Here is a 27029-nt window from a genome sequence, read left to right as displayed (position 1 = left end):
TTAATCCTCTTGATAATTTTTAAACGTATTGTAGCGTTCACAGTTCTCTGTACTACATACGCTTCCTGTTAATATAAGGCCAATCTTCCACGTTTATTATTTTAAAGTCAAATTAGAGTTTGGTTTTATTTTTATACTTTTACGTTTAGACCACAAGTAGTGGGTCTTTGTATTCCGAAGTACGGAAGTTATTGTAAATAGAGAAAAATAAAGGGTTTTGTATACCCTTCTTGTGTATCCTGTCTACTTCCCACAGTTATTGAACATAGCTTTAGTAAGCTCTCTGTTCCGAGTCAGGTCCTTGCATGTTCCCGAAGAAAGTAAGACGGAACATTGAACCTGATAGTGGCGCCCAACGAAGAAGAATAACCATGGCCGAGTTTCAAGAAGAACCTGTGCTGCCTGCAGAAGAGGCTCAGAAGCCAGAAATGCCAGCTGCCGCCCTGAAGGATTTGGTTACATCGTCCAGACCATGCGCGCTTCGATGAAACCAGAAGCAACATTTAATGGAAACTCACCGGTAACCAGTTTTTTGGAAAATTTGTATGACCACTTCATGCTCTACCCCGTGCACGAATTCCAAAAATTTACCTTAGCTACCAGCGCTTTGAGGGGCCAAGCGCTTAACTGGTTCAAGTGTATAGGCATAAGTCTCTTGGGTCAAGCAGGAAGTCCCACCTATACTTACGAGAATTTCAAGACTGCCCTAGTAAAAGCCTTCCCTGTTGTAAGGGATAGTGCGAAATTAGAAACGGAACTTTTTAGTATATATCAGCAAAAAATCGAAAATCTCCCAAGCTTTATTTTAAGAAAAATTCACGTCTTCAAACTTGTATGGAAACCGTCCGGATCCTGAGATAATTCAAGTGATTTTGCCGAGGCTACTGCCCCAAGTGCAAGACTTTATTGAATTAAGAAATCCGACTACACTGGAAAAGTTATTTGAGCTAGCAATCCAGTTTGAAAGTAGAAGAACGGCGGACATTGAAAGAAGACGCCAATATCAACAGCGAAACCAATTTGGTGCGCCAAGATTACAGCAAACTCAAGCACACGGCAACGGAAGCAAAGCGAATCAGTGGGCAAGGAAACCCGAGCATTCAAAAACAGCCGGCGAACGCCGACAGTTCAATAGCAATCCAGGAAAAAAGTCTCAAGGCCAGTGGAAAAAGGAAAGCACGGAAATGAAAAATAATTTAAACTAAAACGGATTTCTGCTGACGAGAGGGTGCAGAAATCCGAAGGCCACGAAAACCCCTCTTCCTTCAAGTTAAATACAGTAATGGTGAAAAATTTGACTCTTCCGAAGATTGAAGTGTTGTTGAATAATATCCCAGCCACCGCACTCCTGGATACAGGCGCGCAGTGTTCCTGTGTGGCAGAAGAATTTTTTAGGAAGTATTTTCGGAAATACCGCATATATAATTCGGATAATACGACAGTGTTAGCGGCGCAAGGAGAAAAATGTAAGTGTATAGGTAAATTACCGCTGTATGTCCGTATCAAGGACGAACAAGTAAAGGTGATGTTTTTCATAGTAAAGAATCTGCAAGCACATATTATTTTAGGAATAGATTTTCTTTCAGAGGCACAAGCAACGCTGGATTTTAATGAAGCGTCCCTTAAGCTGACGATGAAACCAGTTCGTGGAGAAAAGGCTGAACCGCCGATGTTAAATCTTGACCACCTGCCTAATGAAGAACAGCGAAGAATCCGACAAGTGGTAAGTGAATTTGCTTCGTTATTTAGTGATATTCCAGGATTTACTCAGGTTACTAACCATAGTATTGACACCGGAGATTCAATGCCAGTTCGCCACAAAGCATACCGGTATGATAAGAATAAGGGAAAAATTATAGAATGGCATATCACCGATATGCTACGTAAAAAGATCATAACGCCCATCTCAAGTAGTTATGCTAGCCCGGTGGTTTTATGTAAGAAAAATAATGACTATCCTTTGACACATCCAAAAAGGTGGAGATTCGCAATTGACTACCGTAAATTAAACTCCATAACTAAATATCCGGTATATCCGTTACCTATTATTGAAGAAATTCTAAGGAACATAACATCCACCAAATATATGACGACTTTAGACTTAACGACTGGTTATTTTCAAATAGGGGTTAGGCCTGAGAACGTGCCTAAGACTGCTTTTATAACCAAGTCGGGCACTTATGCATTTTTGCGTATGCCGTTTGGCCTTTCAGGGGCGCCGGCAACATTTCAGCGATGTATGGACATTGTGTTAAGACCTGTTCTTGGAAAGTCCACATTTATCTATTTAGACGATATCATTATTACTAGTGATAATCTCGACCAACATGTACAGGATTTAAGACAGGTGTTTTCTTTATTAAATGAGGCCGGTCTAAAAGTTAATGTCGAAAAGTGCAAATTTGCAGCCCCTGAATTAAAATATTTAGGTTACAAAATATCTCAGAAGGGAATCGAGACAGACGAATCAAAAATAATCGCTGTACAAAAGTATCCGACTCCAACCACGGCGAAGAAGCTCTCTTCTTTTCTAGGACTTTGTTCATATTATAGGTCCTTTATAAAAAATTTTGCAGCTATTGCTGAACCATTGTTAAAATTAAAAAGGAAAAAGGCAAGATTCTCGTGGACGGCCGAAGCCAATAGTGCTTTCGAAAAATTAAAACAAGCTTTAACGCAAGCCCCTGTGTTGAAATTTCCTGAAAAGGATGAGAATTTAGAAATTTCAGCGGATGCTTCGGATTATGCGGTAGGAGCGGTACTTTCGCAAAATCAACAGCCCGTGGCATTTTTTAGCCGAACTTTAAATCAAACACAAAGAAACTATTCCGCGACCGAGAGAGAGGCACTTGCAGTTCTGTTAGCAGTGCAAAAGTTCCGAGTCTATTTTGGAAAGGCGCCAATAACAGTGTACTCTGATCATGCGGAGGTAACTAGATTGTACTCAGGGAAAAACTTATCCCCAAGGTTAATAAGATGGGCACTCAAGCTACCAGAATATAATCTGGTAATCAAGCATACCCCCGGAAAGAAAATATCGTAGCAGATGCCCTATCCAGAATTAAAATAGATGAAGAAGGTAATACGGTAAAGGTGGCAATGCTCACAGCATGTACAATAAATTCCCGAGAAACTGTAATAACCGAACTGGGTAAGGATCCTGAGTTTGGAAGCATTTATGAGTATTTAAAGGATCCTGAAAATTTTAGCCACCAAGATAGAGTGGCGATAAGAAATAGGGCGGCCCATTACGAACTAATAGATGGTCTATTATTCTATACAAAAACTACGGATTCCAACAACGAATTTCGACCTGTTATCCCAGCTAGTCTTAGATTAAATATCCTGCAGGAGCTCCATGACAGCCCTTTAGCTTCTCATGCTGGTATTCGAAAAACTATCCAACGCGTACGCGAGGCAGTCTATTTTCCTGAACTGCAAAAGTTAACAAGGGCGTATGTCCAGTCCTGCCCAACATGTCAAGCAGTTAATTTTATTAATTTCCGCCCGGCCGAGTTTCTAAATAGTATTAAATCCGAATTTCCAAATGAAATAATTGGCATCGATTTATTGGGCCCTTTCCCAAAAAGTCAGTTACATAAAAGTCGCTATCTCCTTGTTATGGTTGATCATTTTAGTAAATGGACCGAAATTGTTCTTTTAAAACGAGCCTCCGCGAAATTAGTTACTGATTCTATTTTAAATAAATATATTTTAAAATACGGGGCGCCCCTAAAAGTTATATCGGATAATGGTCCTCAATTTGTAAGTAATATATTTGAAGACATGTGCCAAAAACTGGGCATACGTCATTTAAAAATGGTCCCGTATCGGTCGCAATCAAATATAGCGGAACGGGTCAATAGAAATATAGTGAAAATTATCCGTAGTTATGTTAAAAATTTTCATAAAAGCTGGGATAACTATGTCAATGAATTTGCTTTCGCCCTTAGGACCGCAAAACATGATACAACGGGCAAAACTCCTGCTGAGTTATTTCTAGGCAGAAAGATTATAACGCCGTTAGATAAATTATTTTATGTGCAACAAAGAGCCCCAGAATTTAAAATGGGTGATATAGAAAAACTAATTAAGGAAGCAAAGAAGAATACTGAAGTAGCACAGAGAAAACAAAAACTCTATTATGACTTGAAACGACGGGGAGTAACTTATAAAGTAGGGGATGAAGTTTTAAAAATTAAGCATTCACTTTCTTCAGAACCAGAAGATAAAACTGCCAAATTTTTTTCCACGATTTGAAGGACCATATGTCATAGAAAAAATAACTCACGCTGTAGTAGTGTTAAAAGCCAAGAATGGTGAAACCTGCTCCGCAAACATTGATCAAATCAAACCCTACTATGATCGTAATAAAATGCAAATTTTCAAAGATCTTTTTCAGGATCCGGCACGGCAGACACCGCAGGCACAAGTTCCAGAGGTGGAACAACAACAAGTACAAGGGCAAGCCATTAAGAGGCAGGAGCAAGTGAAAAGAAAGTTTCCCCGCGGAAAAATTGAAGGTAACAAGAAAAAGAAGCCGTTCCACCGTCCAGAAAAGAGAGTTTACGAACACCCCCAGAATGAAGAAGGGAGAAGGACGACGTATGCAAAGAGAGCCAGGAGAAATGACGGCAACTATAACCCGGCTCTAAAACGGAAGATCTACTCATCCGACAGGACTCTCCGCAGCAAATGTCGCCGAATTGCGGAAGGGCCACCAGCGGCGGAGGAAAAGTTACAAGGAAAATTTGAACGGCCAGCAACGAGGTCCAAGCAGGAACACGAAAGAAGTTTCCCGGTTTCGCCAAGACCAGCTGCCATCAAACGGCCAAGACCACAGGCAGAGGCGAAAAAGAAGGTATTCAAGGGTGACCGAACTGGAAAAAAAAGAAAGCTTCTAGAGGAAGGCACTGAAGGGCGAGCCCGCACACGAAGGAGGATAAATCAAACAACAATCTACGCTACTTTCCAGGACTGGGCTCAGAAAAGAATGTCCGAATATCACAAAGATAAGTAAAATTTTATGTTACTTTGCAAACTTAAGTTAATCTTTCATTCTTACTGCAAGTGGCAGATTTCAAGACGTTTTACCTCATGTGAGGTCTACCTTTATCGCCAAAAAGGCGAGAAATGAGTTGTACCTATTTTGGTATTATGTTTTTCAATTACTCGCGAGTAAAACTAAAGTTGATGTATAATAAGAATGTGTAAAGAATGTATAATAAGAATGTGTACTTGAATATTGTAAAAGTTATTGTATAAAATTTTATTTAAAAGATTCTGGCAAGAAAGAAGTTTTAGTCTGAAAGACTTTTGAAATGTAGTATTTCAATGTAGAAGAATTGGCACTTGCTTTGAAAAGAATAGAAGTTAACAATGTACTACTAATGTATGTTTTAAATTGCGTAAAATTAACGGCATGTTAATATGTTCTTATATACAATGTGAACTGTTATTTTAAATGTTAAGAAATACTGTGATATGGTAAAAGTGAAAGTAATGCCAAAAATTTTAAACTTATTCGTGTGACTGAAAAAAAAGAGAAAAGTATTGTGAATATGTGTTAAAGGTTGAATGAATGTAGTTAGGCTCTCTGACGCTACACTTCAGAGTTAGCCACTTTCAGAATAGTACCTCAGGGTTTTGAGATGAAGATAAGGTGTGTTACGAGGTCTTGTTATGTTGAATTTTAACACGTTAGTGTTTTGATTGTAGACGGTAGTGTTGAACACTGGTACATAAACACATTCGTGTTCGGTGTTTTCTTTTACAACACATGTCAGAGAGCACGGGGAGAGATAATTAAATAAAAGTCATGAATGAAATAAGAATGTTAGGGAAAATATAAATATTCATGTGACTTGCCATTTAATTGTGTAACATTTCATTAAACTAGAAGGAACCAGATTTCAACTAATAGCTCCTGTTTAAATGCAGTACAGATGAAAAGTAATTGTCCATGGAGCTGATAATGTAAAAACAATTTTTTTTTTTTAAATTTCTAGTTTCTAGTGAGAAATGTTTGTAAAAGATTGGCCTCGCGTTAGATTCTAGAGCTAAAAGTTTTCAACAAGGTCGTTTTAGACCTCAGTTTCAAACTAATTAACTCTGGCGGGAAGTATGTAAGGATCTTAAGTTTTACTAACGTTTATTTTATTTTAAATCTTTACTATCACTTTTTATATTCTACTTCCGGCCAGAATTAAAAGCTTTAACTTATTTATGCAAATTTGTCTGGCGAACGCCAAGTACTTAAGTGGTGGCTTTTTGCCAAGCAAGAGAGAGAAAGGAGTTAGTAGAAGCAGGCCGCTTGCCTTAGCAGTTTTTACTCGGTTGCTGGTTACCTTCCAGGCCAGAGGTTTAATCCTCTTAATAATTTTAAACGTATTGTAGTGTTAACAGTTCTCTGTACTACATACGGCTTCCTGTTAATATACGGCCAATCTTCCACGTAGGCCCTTGTTTATTATTCCAAAGTTAAGTTAGAGTTTAGTTAATATTTTTATATTCTTACGTTCAGACCACAAGTGGCTGGTCTCTGTATTCCGAAGTCCGGAAATCTTTGTAAAGAGAGAAAAATAAAGGGTTTCGTATACCCTTCCTGTGTATCTTGTCTACTTCCCACATTTATTGAACATAGCTTTAGTAAGCTCACTGTTCCGAGTCAGGTTCTTGAATGTTCCCAAAGCAAGTAAGGCGGAACATTGAACCTGATAACTGAATCCTAATATTACTAGATAATCCATTGGCAACAGAATTATCTAATAATAATACGATTCAGTTTTCAAGCAAAACATCGGAGCTCATCTTATTTGAGACTCCGTCTTTCTCCGGCTGGATTTACAATTTCATTCAAAAGCTAAGAAGTACCAGTAGTTTGCGCAGAATTAAAAACCTGCTGGAACTTAATTTGCAACCAACCTTTTAAAAGATATTTAGTCTTGCAATCATTCTGAAGCGCGATGCATGTGGAAAACAGGAAATCTACCATTACTGGTAATTTCTTAACAGATAAAATTGACTATAGGGTAACTTTTAGAATATATCTGGCATTTAGTCTGAAAACAAACCTCTATATCAATAAAAAATTTAGTAAAATAATATGATAAAATTTTAATAAAATGAAGCAAAGGTAAACTAAGTTTTTTTAAAGGAATTTCTTTCTAAGCGTTTGCCTTTTCTGTAAATTCTACTATGGAAAATTGGCCAAACATAATGGGACACTTATGATAGGATGTACAAAAAATACATAGCGTAAAATCTCGCTCTCATCATTTAACGCTACATTCTTCTGCGAAATGTTTAAAACATTATCCTTAATTTTAGAACGTTTAGGATTGAATTCGATATCTTTGTAATTCTATATTCTATGTAGTTTCATTGCATAGATCGGGTTTCATCTTTTTTAGCTAAAACAGATTGCTATTTAAGATTGTTGTCTTGAGTCTTCTTGTTTCGTAGAAAGCATTAAAATCTAGACATACATTCTATAATTCTATCATACTAGAATGTCAACATACACACTGCGCCCGTAGTTACCTGCTACACATTCAGCGCCATCTTGGCTAATGGCATAAGCTCGGGCTAGTGACTCTTATTTGAAATGAAGGAATAAAATATGAAATTTATAATACCATCCACCATTTTATTCTATAGTACATAGAAACTTTAATTTCAAATATGTAGCCAATATTTATGATTAATCGCTTATATCTTATATTCTAAATAAACGATTCCAATACCTAGTACGCAAAAACGTAATGGACTGTGAAATTGTAACATTCGTTACTTGCACCATTTTAAATTTGCTTTATTAAAACAGATCCCTGAAATTTCGTAAACTATAACAAAAATGTTTTCTCATGATAGTTCATAAACTACTACGAGAAGAAAGATTTTCTCTTGGCACATCTATGCAGTGTCACTTCACACTTTTTGAAAGTATCTAACGTAAAACTTCATGGATGATTCGAGCTACTGCAATTCCAGAATAGCTTCTCTGAGACATGATTAGTACGTAATAGATAAGAAATTAAATACTCTCGTGCTAAAAATATGGGCAACAAACGCTAAAAGAAAATATACGAATGTAAAAAGGGGAATTAAAACATACAATTTATATTTGAGGTAGTGATTGAATCGCTAAATACTAATAGGCAACCAAACCTAGCATAAAACGCAATCCTGTAGACACACCACAATGCCTTAGAAAGGGGCATGAAGGACTTATGCGTCAGTTCACAAGCAGCGGTAATACCGTATAATCCGAGATAGAAATTGAGGAAAGCACAAGCCAAAGACTCCATTTGGCACAATGAAATGCGTTGGAGGGCTGAGGGGATGTTGCAAGCTGGTTCAAGACAATCACTCTTGCGAGAGAGCTGAATGTGCATCGTTGTGTCATCAACAGGCTGTGGAATCGTTACGAAAGGGATCAAAACCCTTGTAGAGGACGTGGATCTGGACGCTGGAGGATTACAACAGTGACAGACGATCGCTTTCTGTTGCTATGTGCAAGACGCCACGATCACTACGATAGCTCGCGTCGCATCTCTCTGCTGCTGTAGGATGGCCCACATCCGCCAAACTATGTCGCGTCGACTGCATGAAGATGGACTGTATGCCCGACGACCTATGGTTCGTGTTCTTTTGTCCCTATTATATGTCAGAGCGTGGTTGAATTGGGCCTGCGGACATCGCCCTTGGACACTAGAGCAGTCTGGCCACGTACTGTTTACAGAGAAGTCTCAATTTAATATCCAGAATGATTCGCGAAGGGCAATAATACGACGAGAGCCAGAGACATGCTATCGGACGCCAGACTTTGTCAAAAGACACCATTACAGAGAAGGAGGCTTACTTGTATGGTCTGGGATAGCAATGAATGGCTGCACCGACCTCTATGTGATTCCAGGTGGTTCTGTCACAGCCGTCCGATATCGCGAGACGAAATTCTACACTCTCTTGTGCGTCCTTTATCGCTGCAATGGGTGCTGATGACACATTTATGGACCTAATGCCCGCACGCATTGAGTTGTAGTGCTGCGGAGTTATCTGGAGAGAAAAACAATTCCACATCTGCCATGGCCTTCTGGATCACCAGACCTGAATCCCGTAGAGCATGTGTGGGACATGTTAGGACGATGGACAGCAGGTCGCAGTGTGCTGTCAGGCACCCTTCACGAATTCCGACATGCATTACTACAGGAATGGGCGCTACTGCCACAATAAGCGATCGGGGACGCTATTGCCAGCTTGCCTCGCCGTTGTCAAGCATGCATTTCAGCTAGATGGTATCATACCCCTTATTGGCGTGTTGTTTTCATTGCGCGTTCTTCAGACCTGTTTGGTCTTTCTCGATGTGATGGTCGTAATACATGTGCTTCTGTATGTCTTTGTTTTATTGTTTGCTATGGGGTCTAGTATTGACACATCAACTTCCTGATGATCAGTTTCCCACATACCCATTAAATAGCTTTTGTTTTATTTCGTTTTTGTCTTTGTTGCTGATTTTTTTAGCAGGAGTGTAATACTTTTATGAAAAGAAGGCATTAAAGATAATGTTCTGCACAACACTATTCAACACAAAGTTAATAAATTTCAATAAATATTACATTATGTTTTTATTTTCCTATTGTCTTGTATCTTCAAGTTTAGTCAAAGCATCAAGTTTGTTGTTTCATTTAGGAATCTGTTTTAACCATACAAACGTTGAACAACGATTGCAAAGACTTGCTTTTTACGATATACATATCAAAGACAATAGATCAAATTTTGAACAGCATACTAAAAGAAATTAATGAAATTACGAAGCAGATGCTAAAGGCAATAAAGAACTGGAAAATGCCTAAGAAAAATTAAAAAGTCATAGATGATAAACTTTTGTGCACCTTATTTTTTTGGCTGTATTAAAAATCAAATTAAATTCGACAGCCGATTATAACTTACCTGTCTTGGTTGTCTAGCCTCATTAGCAGGTTGCTGACTATGTCGGGGTACTATAGGTATGTCTTCTCTCAAGACATCGTCCGTATATCGTCTGTATGAATCTATATCAATTAATGGTTGCTCCACATAAAGTGCCTGAGTTTTTGGTCTTCGTTGTCGCCTGTATGTTTGTGCAGGAGGGCCAGCATATACCGTAGGAGCTTCATCTGGTCGTACTACAGGAAGTATTAAAGTTTGCGGCCTTGTGTCATCTTCACTGGCTGGAGGTTCTACGAAATATTGTTGTCGTCCGATACTGGGGAAACTTGTAGCAGGTTCAGAATACTGATTTCCTACTGGTTGATATTCGCTAGTTCGAACTGGGGCTGCATTCCTTAGAGATGGATTCTTTAAAACATTTAGTAGAGAATCTTCAGGGACATATATTCCTTCTGGTGCTTCACCAAGACCAATCTTTTCGAACACAGAAGGAGAGTAAACTCTTGGAGCTTGTGGTGGTTCAACGTAAGCCCTTTGTCTGTTACGAGACTGCTTTCTTCGTTGTCTGTTCACTCTGGGGGCTGGAACTGGCTCAGATTCTGGGAAGTATTCTGATTGTGGTGGTGGTGGTTCAGTATAGTACTCTTCTCTATATTTGATGCGTCGCTGTATTCGTTTGACTGGTCTTGCAGGTTCTATATTTTCCCGATTATCTGTTGCATACTGACGGTTTACAGCTGAGGGTGGATTATATTCGTACTGTATAGTACTTTGCTTCGCAACATCTTGCCCCAATTCATCCGCCCCGTCTTCCTCATAATTATAGACAAACTGGCATTTTCCGACGGACAAGATGAAGAAAACTGAAAAATAGAATAATATCCTTTATTTAAATATTATGTTATCACAAAGAAGATAAAAATGGCTAATTAGTGAATAAAGGTCAGCAGTGAAGAAATGAAAGGTAAATATTTTATATTGATACTCTTCAGTGTCAAACATTTATTATTCTAAGATACTCGAGGTTATCGCCTTATGAGGTATGCCTACGTGGAGAATTTCCTAATGAAAACTGGCTTGTATTTACATTGCAGATGGAGAAAAGAACGAAATTACAATCGCCAAGAACCGACGCCGAGTTGAAATATTAATTAGAACAAACCATATTAGCATAGATTATATATCTAAAAGCAGTCTTATGTAAGCATAGCGGATTGGGGGCTTTTTGCTCCATAAAGTTCACCTAACATTATGATAAGCAGTAGTTTTATTTTCTAAATGTAATTTGAAAACAATTTCAAAATCATTAAAATGCTGTATTTCCTTGAATATTTATCACACTCTTATTTCTTGGCGTATTTTTGAAACAAAATGACATTCAAGTAATTTTTGCATCGAAAATACGTCGATAAGTTATTAGGGGCTATCTATACGGAGAAATGAAGCGAAGAAAATTGTCCAGGAATTCAAAATAATGGATATGGCTTGATTCCTGAAGTTTTACCATCTGTTTAAAATGCACTTAACAACTCAATCAGTAAATTTTTCGAAACTGAAATTCAAAGTTTTTACGCAAATCCGATGATTAGAGTCAACCACAGTTTGACGCATAGAGGTACCTTACAATGGTAGAGTTTGAAAACGAGTTGTGAAAGTATCATAGAGATAAGGAAATTAGTTCATTAAGATTTTTAAAAAACAGGTTTTCAAAGTCATGGATGGTTCTACTTATGATTTAATTTGGCAACACGCTTAAAATGATGACGTCTATGAATCCGTGTCACTTTGCAAAACCGATGATTCGTTAGATCAAGAAAATTAGGAATTCAATAATATCATAGTTTACAGTTGCAAATATCAAAGTCAGTTACTTAAAAGTTGGTCTTCTGTTTGTTCCTTATATTGTCAGTAGCTAACCGACAATTTAATTTTCTTTCCAGTTTTAGATTACTCGCGTCTAGAAAAAATGGATTCCTTGCATGCTGTTTATAAAGTATATTTTCAGATTGTTCGAAAATGTATGGGTTAAAATGGAGGCTGGGATGAAATTGAGTAACTACTCGGCTACAATTAAGTAAATTTTCTATCTGTAGAAGATGACTGGATATGCAGAAAAAAAGTGTCTGTGAAGTACGCGCGTGGGAAGAAATTTCCTTGATTGGTGTCTTTTCTTCAAAATAGGTATGATTATTTGGTTTTGCCTGTTAAATGTTTCTGAATGCTAACATGCGGACCTGATTGATATGAAATTTGGCTGTCCTTGGTCATATTCATTCGGCCATTGGTTAGAAGACATATTTTTATAAGTTTTGAAAGTGAATGAACATTCAGTGCTTCATTCTAATAAATGTCAAAATGAATGCATTCATTCATTAAGCGAATTACAGAAACCAGTAACCATATTTATACAAAGATACCCACGAATTGCATATGACCTTCAGAGCCCGTTAATGGGTTTAGTATCATAAAGCCGAAATATGATAGAATGGTAAACGACTACAATGTCGAACTTGAAAATGCGAACTTGATGGATAACTTTTAGTGGGTGACCAGACAAAAACACACTGATACGCAGTCGCATGGACCTCCGACCTAAGGTTCTACACCAATCAGAGTTATGTGTCCATGCGACGGAAAAGAATCTACAATCCACCGCCAGCGGAATTCACTGAATCAATGATAGTAGTATTACAATGCTAAATTGACAGTGTCATCTATACGATAATTGTTACATAATAATCCGTATGAAAATAAATATACGATCAATTAATAATTACATTGTTATAGATAGGATCTATGTTGTGGAGAGTGGAACTTATATATTAACAGTTTTTTAAACCTATGTCTTCTTCAATACATCATAATTTCATATTCTTATCAGTTACACACCTAATGATGTGTGTCCGTATTATTTTTGCAGTTATCCACAGAGTAAGCCAGTCACATCAGTTCAGGCAATTGATAGTTGCATAGCCCAAAGTATATGATGTTGTGTAGGCTATTTTATGTTCACTTTTGTTAAATTCATCGTTCAAGTAAATACTACTTGTCCATCAATCAAAATCGTAAAAAGCAACCTTGTATTTAGCGTAGGTATAATGAAACACTCAATCAATTTCGAGGGCAGCTAAAGGTCCTTTCTCATCAGGAGAAAGAAATACATAGAAAGAAGAAAATAGGAGAAGGAGTCACAGAAACACGTGGTCCGTATCAGCACTACACGTGGTTATAACTAGATTTTTAATCAGAGTTGCACTGGCCGCCTACTTTTACTGAGCCAGGCTATCTGATAAAGCATAAAGGACAAGAAAAATTAGCGAGGTTAAAAATAGGGAGCGAGGGGCAAATGCACCTTCACGCTCAAAATCTGAATTTCAAATAATGGAAAGCAACAACTGAACGGATTTTTATACCCTCTGGTAGTACCAAATGCGAGAAGGTATCGCCATCTATCGGCAAAAATAACTGAATTAAGATAGTAGAATTTTAAAGGCATTAGGAAGGACTGGATTGGACTTCAAATCATTAACTAAACTTGCTAAATCTTTGTGAATGTGAAAAGCCTCAAGAAAATCCAATTCCCCTATGGAAGAAGCCTTTTGGATGATTTTTGTAGACCCAAAATCAAAATTATGGTTAAAAGTCCAGCTATGATACGCTATTGAAGACTTGTTAATTTCGCCTTTTTTGACATAAGATTCATGTTCCTTGATACGAAACTTCAACGCTCTTTTTGTTTGGCCAATATATCTTAAACCACACTGAATCGACCCTTCGATTCTAAAAGATTGCGTTTCTGTCTTGAATTCTTGAGGAATTTATAGTATATCGTGTCAGTGTGGTTTAATATATATTGGCCAAACAAAAAGAGCGTTGAAGTTTCGTATCAAGGAACATGAATCTTATGTCAAAAAAGGCGAAATTAACAAGTCTTCAATAGCGTATCATAGTTGGACTTTTAACCATAATTTTGATTTTGGGTCTGCAAATTCATCCAAAAGGCTTCTTCCATAGGTGAATTGGATTTTCTTGAGGCTTTTCACATTCACAAAGATTTAGCAAGTTTAGTTAATGATTTGAAGTCCAATCCAGTCCTTCCTAATGCCTTTAAAATTCTACTATCTTAATTCAGTTATTTTTGCCGATAGATGGCGATACCTTCTCGCATTTGGTACTACCAGAGGGTATAAAAATCCGTTCAGTGGTTGCTTTCCATTATTTGAAGTTCAGATTTTGAGCGTAAGGTGCATTTGCCCCTCGCTCCCTATTTTAACTTCGCTAATATTTCTTTATGCTTGATCAGATAGCCTGGCTCAGTAAAAGTAGGCGGCCAGTGCAACTCTGATTAAAAATCTAGTTATAACCACGTGCAGTGCTGATAAGGAACACGTGTTTCTGTGACTCCTTCTCCTATTTTCTTCTTTCTATGTATTTCTTTCTCCTGATGAGGAAGGACCTTTAGCTGCCCTCAAAATCGATTGAGTGTTTCATTATACCTACACTAAATACAAGGTTGTTTTTTACGATTTTGATTGTCACATTAGCGTGTTTCTCTTCTAGACTACTTGTCCACTTTGATACATCATAACTTCGTGTCCTTAACAGTTAGCACACCTCATTATGTGCATCCATATCAATTTGTACACTGTGTCGCAATTATCCACAAGACAAACATGAAATTGCGATTGGGAATTTCATTGTAATATGTACACTATTTTACTATTATCCACAGAAGCAAATGTTTTGTAAATAATGACTTGGCTCCCAGATGATAAAAAAAAAGGAAACTAATTCTTAAATTTTTCAATACAATTCTAAATTGTGCAAAACTATAGATTTGTTAAACAGTTCCAGTCAATACAAATTGACCAGTATTCCAACAATATAAAGCACATATTCTAAAATAAAACGTCTAATGGAAAATAGGAACTAATTCCCAATTAAAATAGACATAAAATACATAATTATTCAGCACATATTATATACCAATCATCATACCATAAAAATACCCATGTTTCAAATGCTGCAACTAATTTCTTATTACAGTAAGAATATTTACTAATCAAACATACTACAAATGTACATGTTTAAAAAAAAAAAAAAACTGCAACTAATATTTTTCATGGCAGTTAAAATAATAAATTTCTATTATACAATTATAAATAGCACAAATAAACAATTTCAATCTATACAAATTGGCAGGTATTCCTACAATATAAGACCACATATTCAAATATAGCTAATCATTCTTGTAAAATGGCTATAATAGTGCCCAATTTCTTCAAATAATTAAAAACATCTACAGGAAAACAGGAACCAATTCCCAATTGTAACAAACATGAAATATCCAAAATTATTCAGTACATATTATATACCAATCAATTATACCATATAAATGCACATGTTTCAAATACTGCAACCAATTTTTCATTACAGTTAGTATATTCCAATTTTCCAGCTAATAAAATAAATCCGCTCTAAGTTGAATTGGCTGTAATAGTTCACAATGCTTAAAATAGTTAATCTACTGGAAAACAGAAACTTATACCCAGCTGTGATGGACACGATATGCATACAAAATAATTAGATACAGCTCTAAATTCCTGTTCTTACTGAAAATGCAGATATTCTAAGAACTGTAATGAACTTTTTTCTCTTTTTTTTTTTTTTTTTTTTTTTTACACAGTCAGAATATTCCAGTTTACCAGCTAACAATAATTGTAATTAACTTACAAAATTGCAAAAATAATACAATAATAACAAAATGGCAAAAAAATAATAAAAGGAACAAAATAATAACTATAAAATAGCAAAAAAATTCAGAATTAAAGGCTATAATATTAACATACAAACAGACAATTCCCAAATGCAGAACTTATTCCCATGTGGAAGTGCAGAGCACATCCAGTACTTAATAGTGCTAAATATTCTATGAATTGAAGTTAAACACACAATTATCATTATAACATGTCAGATGGGAAAAAAAATTAAAAGGCTACCCATAGTGCAAATATTATGCGAAGGTTGTTGGAAACGTATACATCTCATTGCAAATATTAAAAATTTGAGTTAATCTGTGCTGAAGAATTTGTCGTTTTAATAGTGTTTTAGTCCATTCACTCCAATATAAGTCTGATGGTCTTTGCAGATGAAATTCAGCGGTGAGTGGGCAAGAAAAAGCAAAATGGTCTGGAGACCCAATACTTCCACAGTGACATTTGTCATCTTTCTTAAGATGAAATCGGAATAAAAACGACGGAAAGGGACCGTGTCCCGTGAGAAAAGTTGACTGCGCTGCAGATGAAACGAAAAATGTTTCCGAGACCTTTGGCAAAAATTTAAAAGGTCTTCTGCCCGTTGTGGAGTGTTCCCACTTTTTTTGCCATTGCTGGAGTAAGTTCTCTTTTGTATATCTCTTAATATAAGAAAATGGTAAAGGCAATAAATATTGAGGAAGATTATTCCCTCTTACCGCTTCTTTTGCCAACTGGTCTGCCAACTCATTGCCATAAATCCCCCTATGAGCGGGAACCCAGCTCAATAAGGGTCTAGAAGAGGCAGGAAGGTTAAGAAGAAGGATTTTTATCTCTGCTACTATTGTATTTCTTGAATTTTCCCCCTTTATGGCCTCCAGACTAGAAAGTGAATCACTGTAAATTTCCACTTGTGATGGAAATTGACTTGAAAGATGTACTGCTTTTTTTAATGAAAGTAATTCAGCTTGAAAGATAGAGTTCGCTGGCTTCAGTCTGCGACGCCATGAATGCATTGGTTTGCCATTTTGAATTACACATAGTCCACATCCTGTTCCTTGTTCCGAATGAGATCCATCTGTGTAAATCTGGAATTGACTTTTTGACTCATTTAAGAAGGTTGTCCTTATTGCACATGAAATGTCATTTTGTGCTGGATGACACAGAAGTTCTGTGCTCTAGTTTCATAACTAAAAGGATCGTGTGAAATATTCCACAGTTAGACGAAGACGAAGACGCAAAACTCGAGCCAGCACCGTTTCCCTTTCTGCTGTTAAGTCCAACGGAGGAATGCCGGACAAGACCTGCAAAGCATCATTGGAAGTTGTTCTGTAACTTCGACTGATCATTAGAAGAAAAGATCTTTGAATAGAAATTAAGAGTCGTTTCTCATGTGTCTTAAGAGAGTAAGCCCAAATTGCTGAACAATATAAGATTATTCTTTCTATTACAGTCAAGTACCATATTTTTAAAATCCGCGATGAGATTCCCCAATTCTTACTAGCTGTTCGTTTCATGTGAATTGTCAATGACATTACTTTTGTTCTGATTGCCTTCAAGTGAGTCGTCCAAGAAAGATTGGAGTCAATAATAAGACCTAGGTATCTCAAGCTTCCTACAAATTTAATAGATTTGCCTTGCAATTTTAAAGGTGGTTTGCGTTTGAGGGGTTTAGATGCCCCTATCAACATTGCTTGAGTTTTACTGGTAGAAATAACCACTTTGTGCCCAATTTGCTATAATATCCAGATAAGCTTGAGCCGCAGAAGAAATACCCGATTTTACCTTTAACAATTAGCATAAAATCATCTGCAAAAGCTATGAGTTTATAGTCTGACTTTCCATCAAACTGTCGCAAAAGAGAGTCAGCTACTATCGTCCACAAAATGGGACCGAGACAAGATCCCTGAGGACACCCTTTTTTTAATTCTTGATCATAATGTCCTGAATCTAAAGTCACTTGGATATGACGATCTTGCAGATAACTTCGAATGAGGTCAATGATATCTACTGGACACCCCATGGTGACCAGAGCGTCTATTATGTCCGGCCACCACAGGGAGTCAAAAGCTCCTTGTATATCGATGCTGATCAAAATCGAGTGCAAATGCTCGTTCCTATTCGATTGTAGTGACGAAATCAGGTCGTAGATTTCATGCTCTGTAGAGCGCCCTTTTTGAAATCCATATTGTGATGGATGTAGTATACTATTTTTCTGTAAAATAATACTGCAGACGCCCTAAAATTACCCTCTCCAAGAGCTTACCTAAAGCTGGTATTAAACAAATTGGCCGGTAGGATTGCGGTCTAAGTGGATCTTTGTGCTGTTTTAAGAAAAGTACGACTTCTGCTTTTTTCGATTCTTTCGGAATGTATCGGAGTCGCCAGCAGGTTTGGACGTATGCGATGATCAAGTCCGGTGCAATATTGAACAACAGTCGAACAACAACATTATCTAGGCCGTCTGGTCCGGGAGCCTTCTTTAAATTTAGGTGATTAATAATGCGTTCTAATTCCAAAAAATTTGGTAGAGATTCTGGGAAAGAGAAAGATGAAGCATGGTTATTAAATTTAAAACGTAACTCTCGCTGCGTTGAATCATCTTCTTCTGGTAAATCTTCTTGGAAAAGCGATCTTAATACATGTGCTACCACTTGCTGTGAACTTGTAGCCGAAGGAAAAATTTGTATTGGAAGAGAACAAGGCTGGAAAACTTTATCGAAAGCAATTTGGAAAACTGAGCCGTACTTTTGTTGGGTGTTGGTACAAAACGTTCTCCTAGACGATAATTTGGTTTCCCTAATTTTTTTTTTTTTTTTTTTTTTGTACAAAGCCTGAGATTTGTTATACTATTGAAATAATGAAGCACGATTTATAACTTCATAGGTGGCTTGTGCTCGTTTTCGCAATTTCAGTAACTTCCTTCGCTCAATTGTAAGTTCTTCAGTCCACCAGGAAGTTGCTGTACGCGGACAAAACCTTCTCATTTTGAAAGCATTTTTACAAGCTTGTATGCAAAGTGCAGTCATTTTATTGTAAGTGTTATCCAGATCTGAAGTTGAGCTACAATCTTGAAAAGAACGAATTAATGATGAAATATGAGGAGAAAAACAGCTACAAAATTTATCTTTTCTTCCAAAGAACGTTTTAAATCTTAATTTGCCTAAGGATCTTAGAGTTGGAGATAAACTGAAAGTAATAGCTCGGTGATCGCTCAATGTAATGCTATCACTTACTGTCCAATCTTCTATAAAAGGAGAAATGGAAGGAGAAGTAAGAGTCAAATCTGGTCAACCCTTGGCATGTAAAGTATCGAAGGTTGGAGGAGCATCTGATTCATTAAGAAGAATCAAATTTTGAGAATCTATAAAGTCCAAAAGCGGAAGGGATCTAGAATTTTCATAGGGATATCCCCAAAGGGTGCTGGCAGCATTAAAATCTCCACCTAATACAACATTTCCAATTGGGTTTTCCTTTAGATAATCTAATTCGTGTAATAATGCATCTATGTCCTTACTAATCGGAAAATAAGCTGAAATAATTAGCAATTTTCCTTCAAGGGTATCAATCGAAACGCTGTGCTCAGTTTCTTTCCACAAAAGTGGTGACAAAGGTCCATAGTACACGATTGCAGCCAGATGTTTTAAGGAAAGAAATGTTTTGTTAGAAGATAAAGAGCCAATTAGTAAATTTTTGGACGTAATATACGGCTCCTGATAAAGACCCACTGTACACCCCAGTTCAAGCTGTATTTGATGAATGTTGCTCGTTGCCGCTATAGATCTCTGTAAATTACATTGTATAAATTTCAACGAAGTTCTACTTAAAGGGCCTAATATCTCTATTCCCGGTTCATTTGGCTGATTTGCTGCTTCAATTTCTATCGATAGGTCGGACATTTTGTTGAAAATGCCGTGTGAGTGCAATCAAATGTTGTTCCCTTATGCTCGTTTGAAATTACACAATTTACACAAGATGGTTGTTCTTGGCAATCTGTTATTGGAGCGTCGTGAGATCCAGCACACTGGGCACACTTTGGTTTATTCTGGCACCCTCGGCTAATATGACCTATCTCCTGATAATTATAGCAACATGTTATACGCACGTAACGCCGATAGGGACAGGACGTGAAGCCAAGAAAAATCCTACCTTGATGACCCAATCTATTAAAGTAATCATGATCCAGACTAATAATCCAATTTTTCCTAGAATCAGGTCTTGAAAGAGGGGTTCTTGGTTTAATTGAGTTTTCTCTAATGGCTGGGAGATGTGAATTCAATGCTGAAATTAAATCGTCCGCAGTAAAGTCCGAAGGGACTCCAAATAATATAATCGAGTCACAGAATGGTTTTGGCTCTCGCAGTTTAACTGATCGCGATAGATTTTCTTCACTCGAAATTATCTCTTTAAGTTTTAGTAAATGTTCGCTTGTCTCACACCTAATCAACAACTCGTTACTGCGAGTTGGACGGATTTGTTTAATTGGAATACCTAACTTAGAAGGTTTAATTGAAGAGGCCAATTTATCTTGTAGAATCTTTGGAGTAATAGATTGGTCAGTTGGAACTAGTAAGAGTACGTGATCAGTCAATTGTTGTGGACGAGAGGCTTTTTTCTTTTTACGTTGAAATAAGGTAAAAGTAGGATCTGAATCAATTTTAGAACGATCCTCCGAAGTCTGCAGGTCTGATGATGTAACTGGTGGGACTGTAGGCTCCAGAACCGCAACCACCTTTTGCAGAGAATCAATTTGTCCACGTTGATTTGAAATTAATTGAAATTGATCAGAAATTATATTTAAAGCAAGTTGAAAGGCGTGGAAAAGAGTCCCTTATTTAACCTATGTTTAGAGCTCTCTGCTCCAATAAGCTTGAACACATCTGAACTTTGGGCTAGGAATTTATGTGCGTGAGTAAGAGATGAATCACAAGGAGGGACACTTTGAGCTTCAGAAGTTACCGATGGAGGAGCTGAAGCCGAAATTTGAGCCATCAGTAACAGTAAAAATGTATATAAGTACAATGAACAATGTAAACATTAAGTATCTGAATACTTTAAGCACTACGCTTCTATTGAAAATAGCTTACCAGTATTAATACTTCCCTTACAGTAAATCGTTTACAGTCAATACAGAATCAATAAACAGAATAAATTTAGCATAGTAATAATAAAACAGTATTCAATGGGAAAGTGATTGCTGTTACGCAGAATCGAACCAGTGGTATGAATTTTAAACAATTATTATCATTATTATTTTTTAAAACTATTAAAAAAACAAAATTACAAAAAAGGTAATTAGAAATCAACAGTATTACAAAACCCCAGTTATGGGAGGGGGAAAAACATAATTTAAAAGTAAATATTTACTAGGATAAAGACTGGGACTGTCTCATATAATTGCTATTAAGGGAACCAACTTATTTTATGGAATAAAAAACATTATAAAAGAAAAAAATTATTAGATACAAAATCTTATTCAGTTAAAAAAAAAAAAAAAGAAAAAAGAAATATACTTGATAAACAAGCTGGGAGCCAAGTTAAATTATAATAAAAAAAAGAATAATTAATCCACACCATTAACACTTAGAAGAAAAGAAATTTAAAAGTTATTTCTCAGGATAACCAATGCAATTAAACAATTGCTTTACTCACAGTAGAACCAAGTTGCGGAAGCACATTAACGCTTCAATCATATCCAATTATCACGTGGTTGCTCCACAGGGTGCATCTTCTTGCACATACAGTAGTTTGACGATAGAACAATTTCGGTTTTATTAAGCTGCCATTTTGAAACTCAGTGCTTACCGACACTCAAGATATTAAAATATCCACTGCTTGTTAAAAGCTAGATGCACACCAGAAATTTTGCTTCCACAGGGAACTGGACACCTCATAAACACATCATAATAAAAATTGTCATTGATTCACCTTTTAATCACACTTAAAAAAGCCAAAAAATACGGAGCTCAAACGAACGATGCTTCACAATCAATGGACGAGTCCACTCTACAAAAATACACTGGTCGAAAGCTCACGCGACAAAAGCCCATATAAAAATGCCAACTGTGATAATTATCCACGCGACAAATACCCATACCGATCAAAGCTCATATTGATATAAACCCTTGCTCATACAATCCCACACTAACAAAAAGAAGCACCGATGTATATGTTGGAATTCATATTTTTACCATTTTTTTTACTATGTAAGAACTATGTTAATTTTATTAACAGTTAAATTTTGAGTTAAACTCCTTTCCTGTCAAATTCTTAACTTCAACTGCCAGTTTGTCTACTTCCGGCCAGAACGTAGTTTTAGAATCACGTCTGAATACATAATGAGGAAAAGCGGTATTTAACCGCGAAGTTCTATTTGCTGAGTTAGAGAGAATCAGAGTTTCTGATTAGCGTGCGTCCGCCTTTTTGGCTAATCTATCTCCAAGCTGTTATTACGCTCGGCCGTACTCAGGCCCTTGATAGCCTCGCAGTCAATTAGCGTTAAGGGGCCAACTCGGTTAGAATCTTGATAGCTTCGGTTATATCTCTTTAGTTTAGATTAGTTTTAGTTTATTTCTTAGCCTCTTAAGTTCAAGCCCAAGTGTCGGCTCCAAGACGGAGTTCTGTTAAATATTATTTGAATAAGATTTAATAGAAACAACAAGTTTCTTGTCACAGAAACTTAAGCGATTATTTGCTTAGCAGTTCTTAAGATTCTTCACATTCAACTGTAAATTAGCATTTACAAATTGATTAACTCAACAACTAGACAAAACATATTTATGAAAAAAGAAAGACAAGATGAAAAATAAATGAATTAAATTAAATTAATAACGACATTATCACCATAAATATCTGCACGAAGGAACACAGGTGCTGCTTTCACTACCATTATACTACTATAAACTATCATTTCGTAATCGCTGGAAACGGGTCCAGCAAATGTCTCAGTTATTTAGGAAGAAATGGTCTAAAAACAGTGAACGCTCGTTAATTTCAACTCGGTTAATCCGAATCTTCGGTTAATTCGAACTAATCCAAAGCGCCCAAAATCTTGTATTGGAATTAATGTTAAAAATATCTTATTAATTCAAACTAAATTTTTATCACTTCGGTTCATTAGAACTAAAAATTTGACAAAAAAAATTCTTTTTCCTCGTTTAACGGAGAAAATATTATTTATTACTTTGAGTGTCAAAATCATCTGTATCACTTTTCTGTGTAAAAAGGCACATGCCTGCATTCCTAGACAATTGCATTTCGGCTAAATGTTAGTGACTATTGTCCTACTATCCACCTCTTATCAGTGCTTAACGGACAAAGCTCTCGGGCCTCTTTCCTTGTATTCATTTAGAACCCTTTATGAATGGGTAGGAAGAATCATTTGTTGATTTGTTATTAGTGTTCTTAGAACTTCAGGAAGAAAAACTAGTCCTTACTACAGATTCTAAAGAGCTGAGTCAGTTATACCTGCAGTGCAGACAAGTTAATGTGCTCTAATTTTTCTTCCTCAGTGTGTGGTGTCAACTTGTAAAAGTTCAGGATGTCTACACGTAGAAAGTAAACAACTCTAACTTTGGAGACATAAGTAGAAATTTTAAATAAAGTAGAGAATGGTGAATGTAAAACAAAGTTAGCAAATGACTATAGTATTAAAAAATACCTTGTCAACTTATTTGAAAAGCAGGGAATCAATTTTAGGTTATAGGAAGTCCTAAATTTGGTAGAGAAAGGAAACGCATGAGAAATGCGTCCCAAGAAAATCTAGAAAAAGCTCTACTGCTATGGTTCCAGGAGGCTAGATCTCGAAATTTCCCGATAAATGGACCCCTATTGCAGACGAAGTCTAATGAATTGGCAAGTCGAAGGGGTATTGAAGATTTTAAATGCAGTAATTGATCGCTGTCTCGATTAAGTCAAGGCACAACATTTCTTATCAAACTGTATGTGGCCAGTGCTCTGACGTAAACGAAGACATATGCACTAATGTCGGTAGTAAACTGCCAAGGCTTTTCTCTACTTACTTGCCGAAAGATATTTTTAATGAGAATGAAACTGCATTGTACTATAAACGCTTGCCAAACAAGACATTACATTTGAAAGGGGATGCCTGCGTAGGAAGTAAAAGCAGTAAACAGAGGATTACAGCTTTTAGTTTACGCTAATATGGATGGTAACGAAAAGCTTAAATTCTTCGTGATTGAACAGTCCAAGTATCCATTGTGTTTTAAAGGAATTCGAAATTTGCTATTTGATTATGCATCCGATGTAAAAACATAGATGACACGAGATATCTTCAGCAACTAGTTAAAAGGATTAGATAAACAGTTTTCGAAGGAAAAGTGTAAAATTATCTTATTTGTGGATAACGCAACCTGCCACAGTAAGTTTCCAGAACTGAATTCCATGCAGGTTGAATATCTGCTGCATCCATTTTTAGTTTTTTCCCAAAGTGTAATTCATATAATTTAATTAAAATTTACTTTTTGGTGCATATTTTCTTCTTCATTTTATGATTAAGGTAAGTTTTTATTGCTTTTTAATATGTTTAATTTTAGATAGCATAGCAGGATATATTTTCTGGAGTTATACACACTAGGAGATTTTTCTTCTTCAGTAATACACTTTTAAAGTTATTTTATTTTTTAACCTTATTTAATTAACCTTATCTAGTTAACCTTATTTTATTCTAACCAATTATTTTTAGTTTTAGTCTACTTAGTCTTTCCCTTCTGATTTCAGTTTCCTGCCAGAATGTAAATTTTAATGAAGTAGTATGCAAATCTAAGTGAGTTCCGAAACAGTATTTAAGCAACGGGTTAAGAGTTCGAGTGCAGAGATAGTTCCGAATTTATGCCGCATGTTTGAAGTAGCTTTATACCTGAATAGTTGGTGCTTAGCCAATCTCTTTAGATTATATTGATATTCTAGGTTTGACTTTGCTGTGAAGCCTATTTAACGGTTTAGATAAAGGAGGCAGTCGTGTAGCCAGCCTTACTTTATTGTGATTTTTACGTCTTATTTTTCTGTTAAGTTACTTAGCCACAAGTAGTGGTTGATTGTGAGCACCGAGCGAATGTATTTTATGTTAAGTTCTAATAAAAAGGTTATTTAAACATTCTTCTGAAGTCATCTGTTTCTTCCAAGACCTAGCAAGAATTCGCTACTTAGTCTTTTCAGCCGAGTTCTACAGAAGTAAAATTCCATAACATTCTAGAAGACTCTACAATATTTTCTCTTAACAACGAATAATTTGAACTTCGGATTATTCGAACTCTTTTCTGAGAAACTTTGAGTTCGAATTTACGGGGCTTCCACTGTATTATTTAACCCAGCTTGTTGATATTTAACCGTAGTCTGATATTTAATGTCTGTTGCATTAAGTTTATGGAACTTATGGTTTATATGCTTTGTCATTTTAGAAACTCAGACTTAGTATTGCTCATTTATGTATATGAAGTGTTTGTTCTAGAAGTTATGTATTTACTAAGAATAGCGTAAGATGATAATTAATGCACTCCTTATTATTGCATACTATATCAGTTTTTGTTAGTATATGCTAGTGTTTTAAGTGTAATATTCGGCATTTCTTGAAGGTAGTTATTTCGCATCATTGATTTAAAAGAGACAGACTAGTTCATGTAACAAACAATTTGATGTTATGAACGGCCATTTGTGGGGAGCATTTGAAAAAATTTGAAATTACTGTACAATTGCATCAGTTTTACATTAACAACAGTAGCTTAATTCATTCAGTCTGTAAAGTCAAAAGCAACTAAATTATATTTCAATAATAATATTTCAAATTGTAGTGTAATTGCATCAATTCCACATTAAGAATAACAACTTAATTTACTCCACGGAATAGAGTTAAGTAAGTAGCGACAGATATGCGGTATTTATCGCTCTTTGATTTAAAAGCTTTAAAAAGATATTTCTGAAGACACCTACTTTTTCAGTGTATTGGAGTAAATCCTCTAAGAAGACATCCTTTCCTTTAGGCAAATAGCCCTCACCAGTTTTGCCATATTAAATTAAACCCAAACAGGTAAATAGTATATTTGCTCTCTCATAGTTTTCTCATTTCATTGATAATTCTCATTCTCATTTTTATTCTGAAGTAGGTTTGATTATTTCCGAATTTTCAAATGAAATATTAGTATTGTACAGGGTTGCCTACCCCCATAAAAAGTGCACCTGATTTTAAACAGTATTACTAGAAAAGTCATTTGATAATTTACACTGCAAAGTAACTAGAAAGATGTTTTTAACCGTATAATATATAAATTTCAATATGAAATTCGTTAGTTGCTTGCCTTGCAAATGTCAAAGCAATATTCTACTTCCATTCATGTAATCCAGAACATGTCTGTTATGATTATAGCAAAGGTAACAAATGATGCATTTTGCAATAGGTGGCTGTATGTACAGCTGAAGATTGCTGAAAACTATCTGATTTGGTGGAACAATAATAACAGATATAAGTTCCGCGTATCGTACAATCCTCACTGCGCTTTTTGCTGCAGGTTGCCGTCTTTCTACGAACTGGCTGATTAAGGGCGGCGGTCTCATTGCAACAGAGCTTCTATGCATATGAGGGTTAACTCTCCCGTCCCTACAGTTAAAATTTAAACTTTCTAATTATTTTGGTATGAAAACTAAGACCACAAATTTGCAATAAAGCAAAATGTAGTGATTTAAAATCATGCCCAACTTACTTTTATGAGTCCGTATAATCAGAGATGCATCCCATATCGAAGAAAGGGAAACGTAACGTTTTCATATGAGAAACATAAATAAAATATTTCTATATTGATTTTTACTCATCTGAAAAAAAACTTCTTAGTATTTAACGAACTTTCCCAGTTTATGATGTCTCTTTCTGAAAACATGTATACTTGCAAACGACAATTTTCCAATATATGAAGACTAGAAAAGTCAAATAAGAATAAAAGCATCCGCCGAAAATTTCTTCGATTAGATTCAGACCCTTCGACTCAGACAAGATACAGACAAACTGGAATTCAGAAACATTAAAAATGTTTGCATTCATATTTTTTTACGTTTAAGTATCCTTTGAATTATAAAGTAAATGTAATATTTTCAGATTCAGTAATAATGTATATAATACTGTGGTCGTTAATAAATGTTGTAATTCTACACGTTTCCCTTTGGTATGAATTTATGGAATAATGCCCTCTTAAATTGTTTTAACTTGGCCAATGGCCAAATTAAGACAGGTCAGAAGCGCATGTCCGCATGACTCCTGAACGTCGGACATCCAGGATTTAAACAGATATAAAAAAGATATAAATCTATGATGTAAAGAAAACATATGGTCAAACTATT

General features: G+C 36.0%; 1 protein-coding gene across 1 annotated transcript in view; it reads right to left on the bottom strand.

The window, feature by feature from the left end:
* LOC118180903 (uncharacterized) overlaps positions 1-27029 on the bottom strand; it is a 51299-nt gene that overhangs the window by 15733 nt on the left and 8537 nt on the right. The window contains exon 3 of the mRNA XM_035349979.2: positions 9952-10793. Coding sequence (XP_035205870.1) covers positions 9952-10793 — 842 coding nt within the window. The remainder of the gene's footprint in view (positions 1-9951; positions 10794-27029) is intronic.

This window comes from Stegodyphus dumicola, chromosome X1, assembly GCF_044657685.1.
Source record: "Stegodyphus dumicola isolate Sdum_Otavi_A_Nest chromosome X1, ASM4465768v1".
Classification (NCBI taxonomy): Eukaryota; Metazoa; Arthropoda; class Arachnida; order Araneae; family Eresidae; genus Stegodyphus; species Stegodyphus dumicola.
The sequence above is the reverse complement of the archived record's forward strand: the minus strand, read 5'-3'. Positions and strand labels throughout refer to the sequence as shown.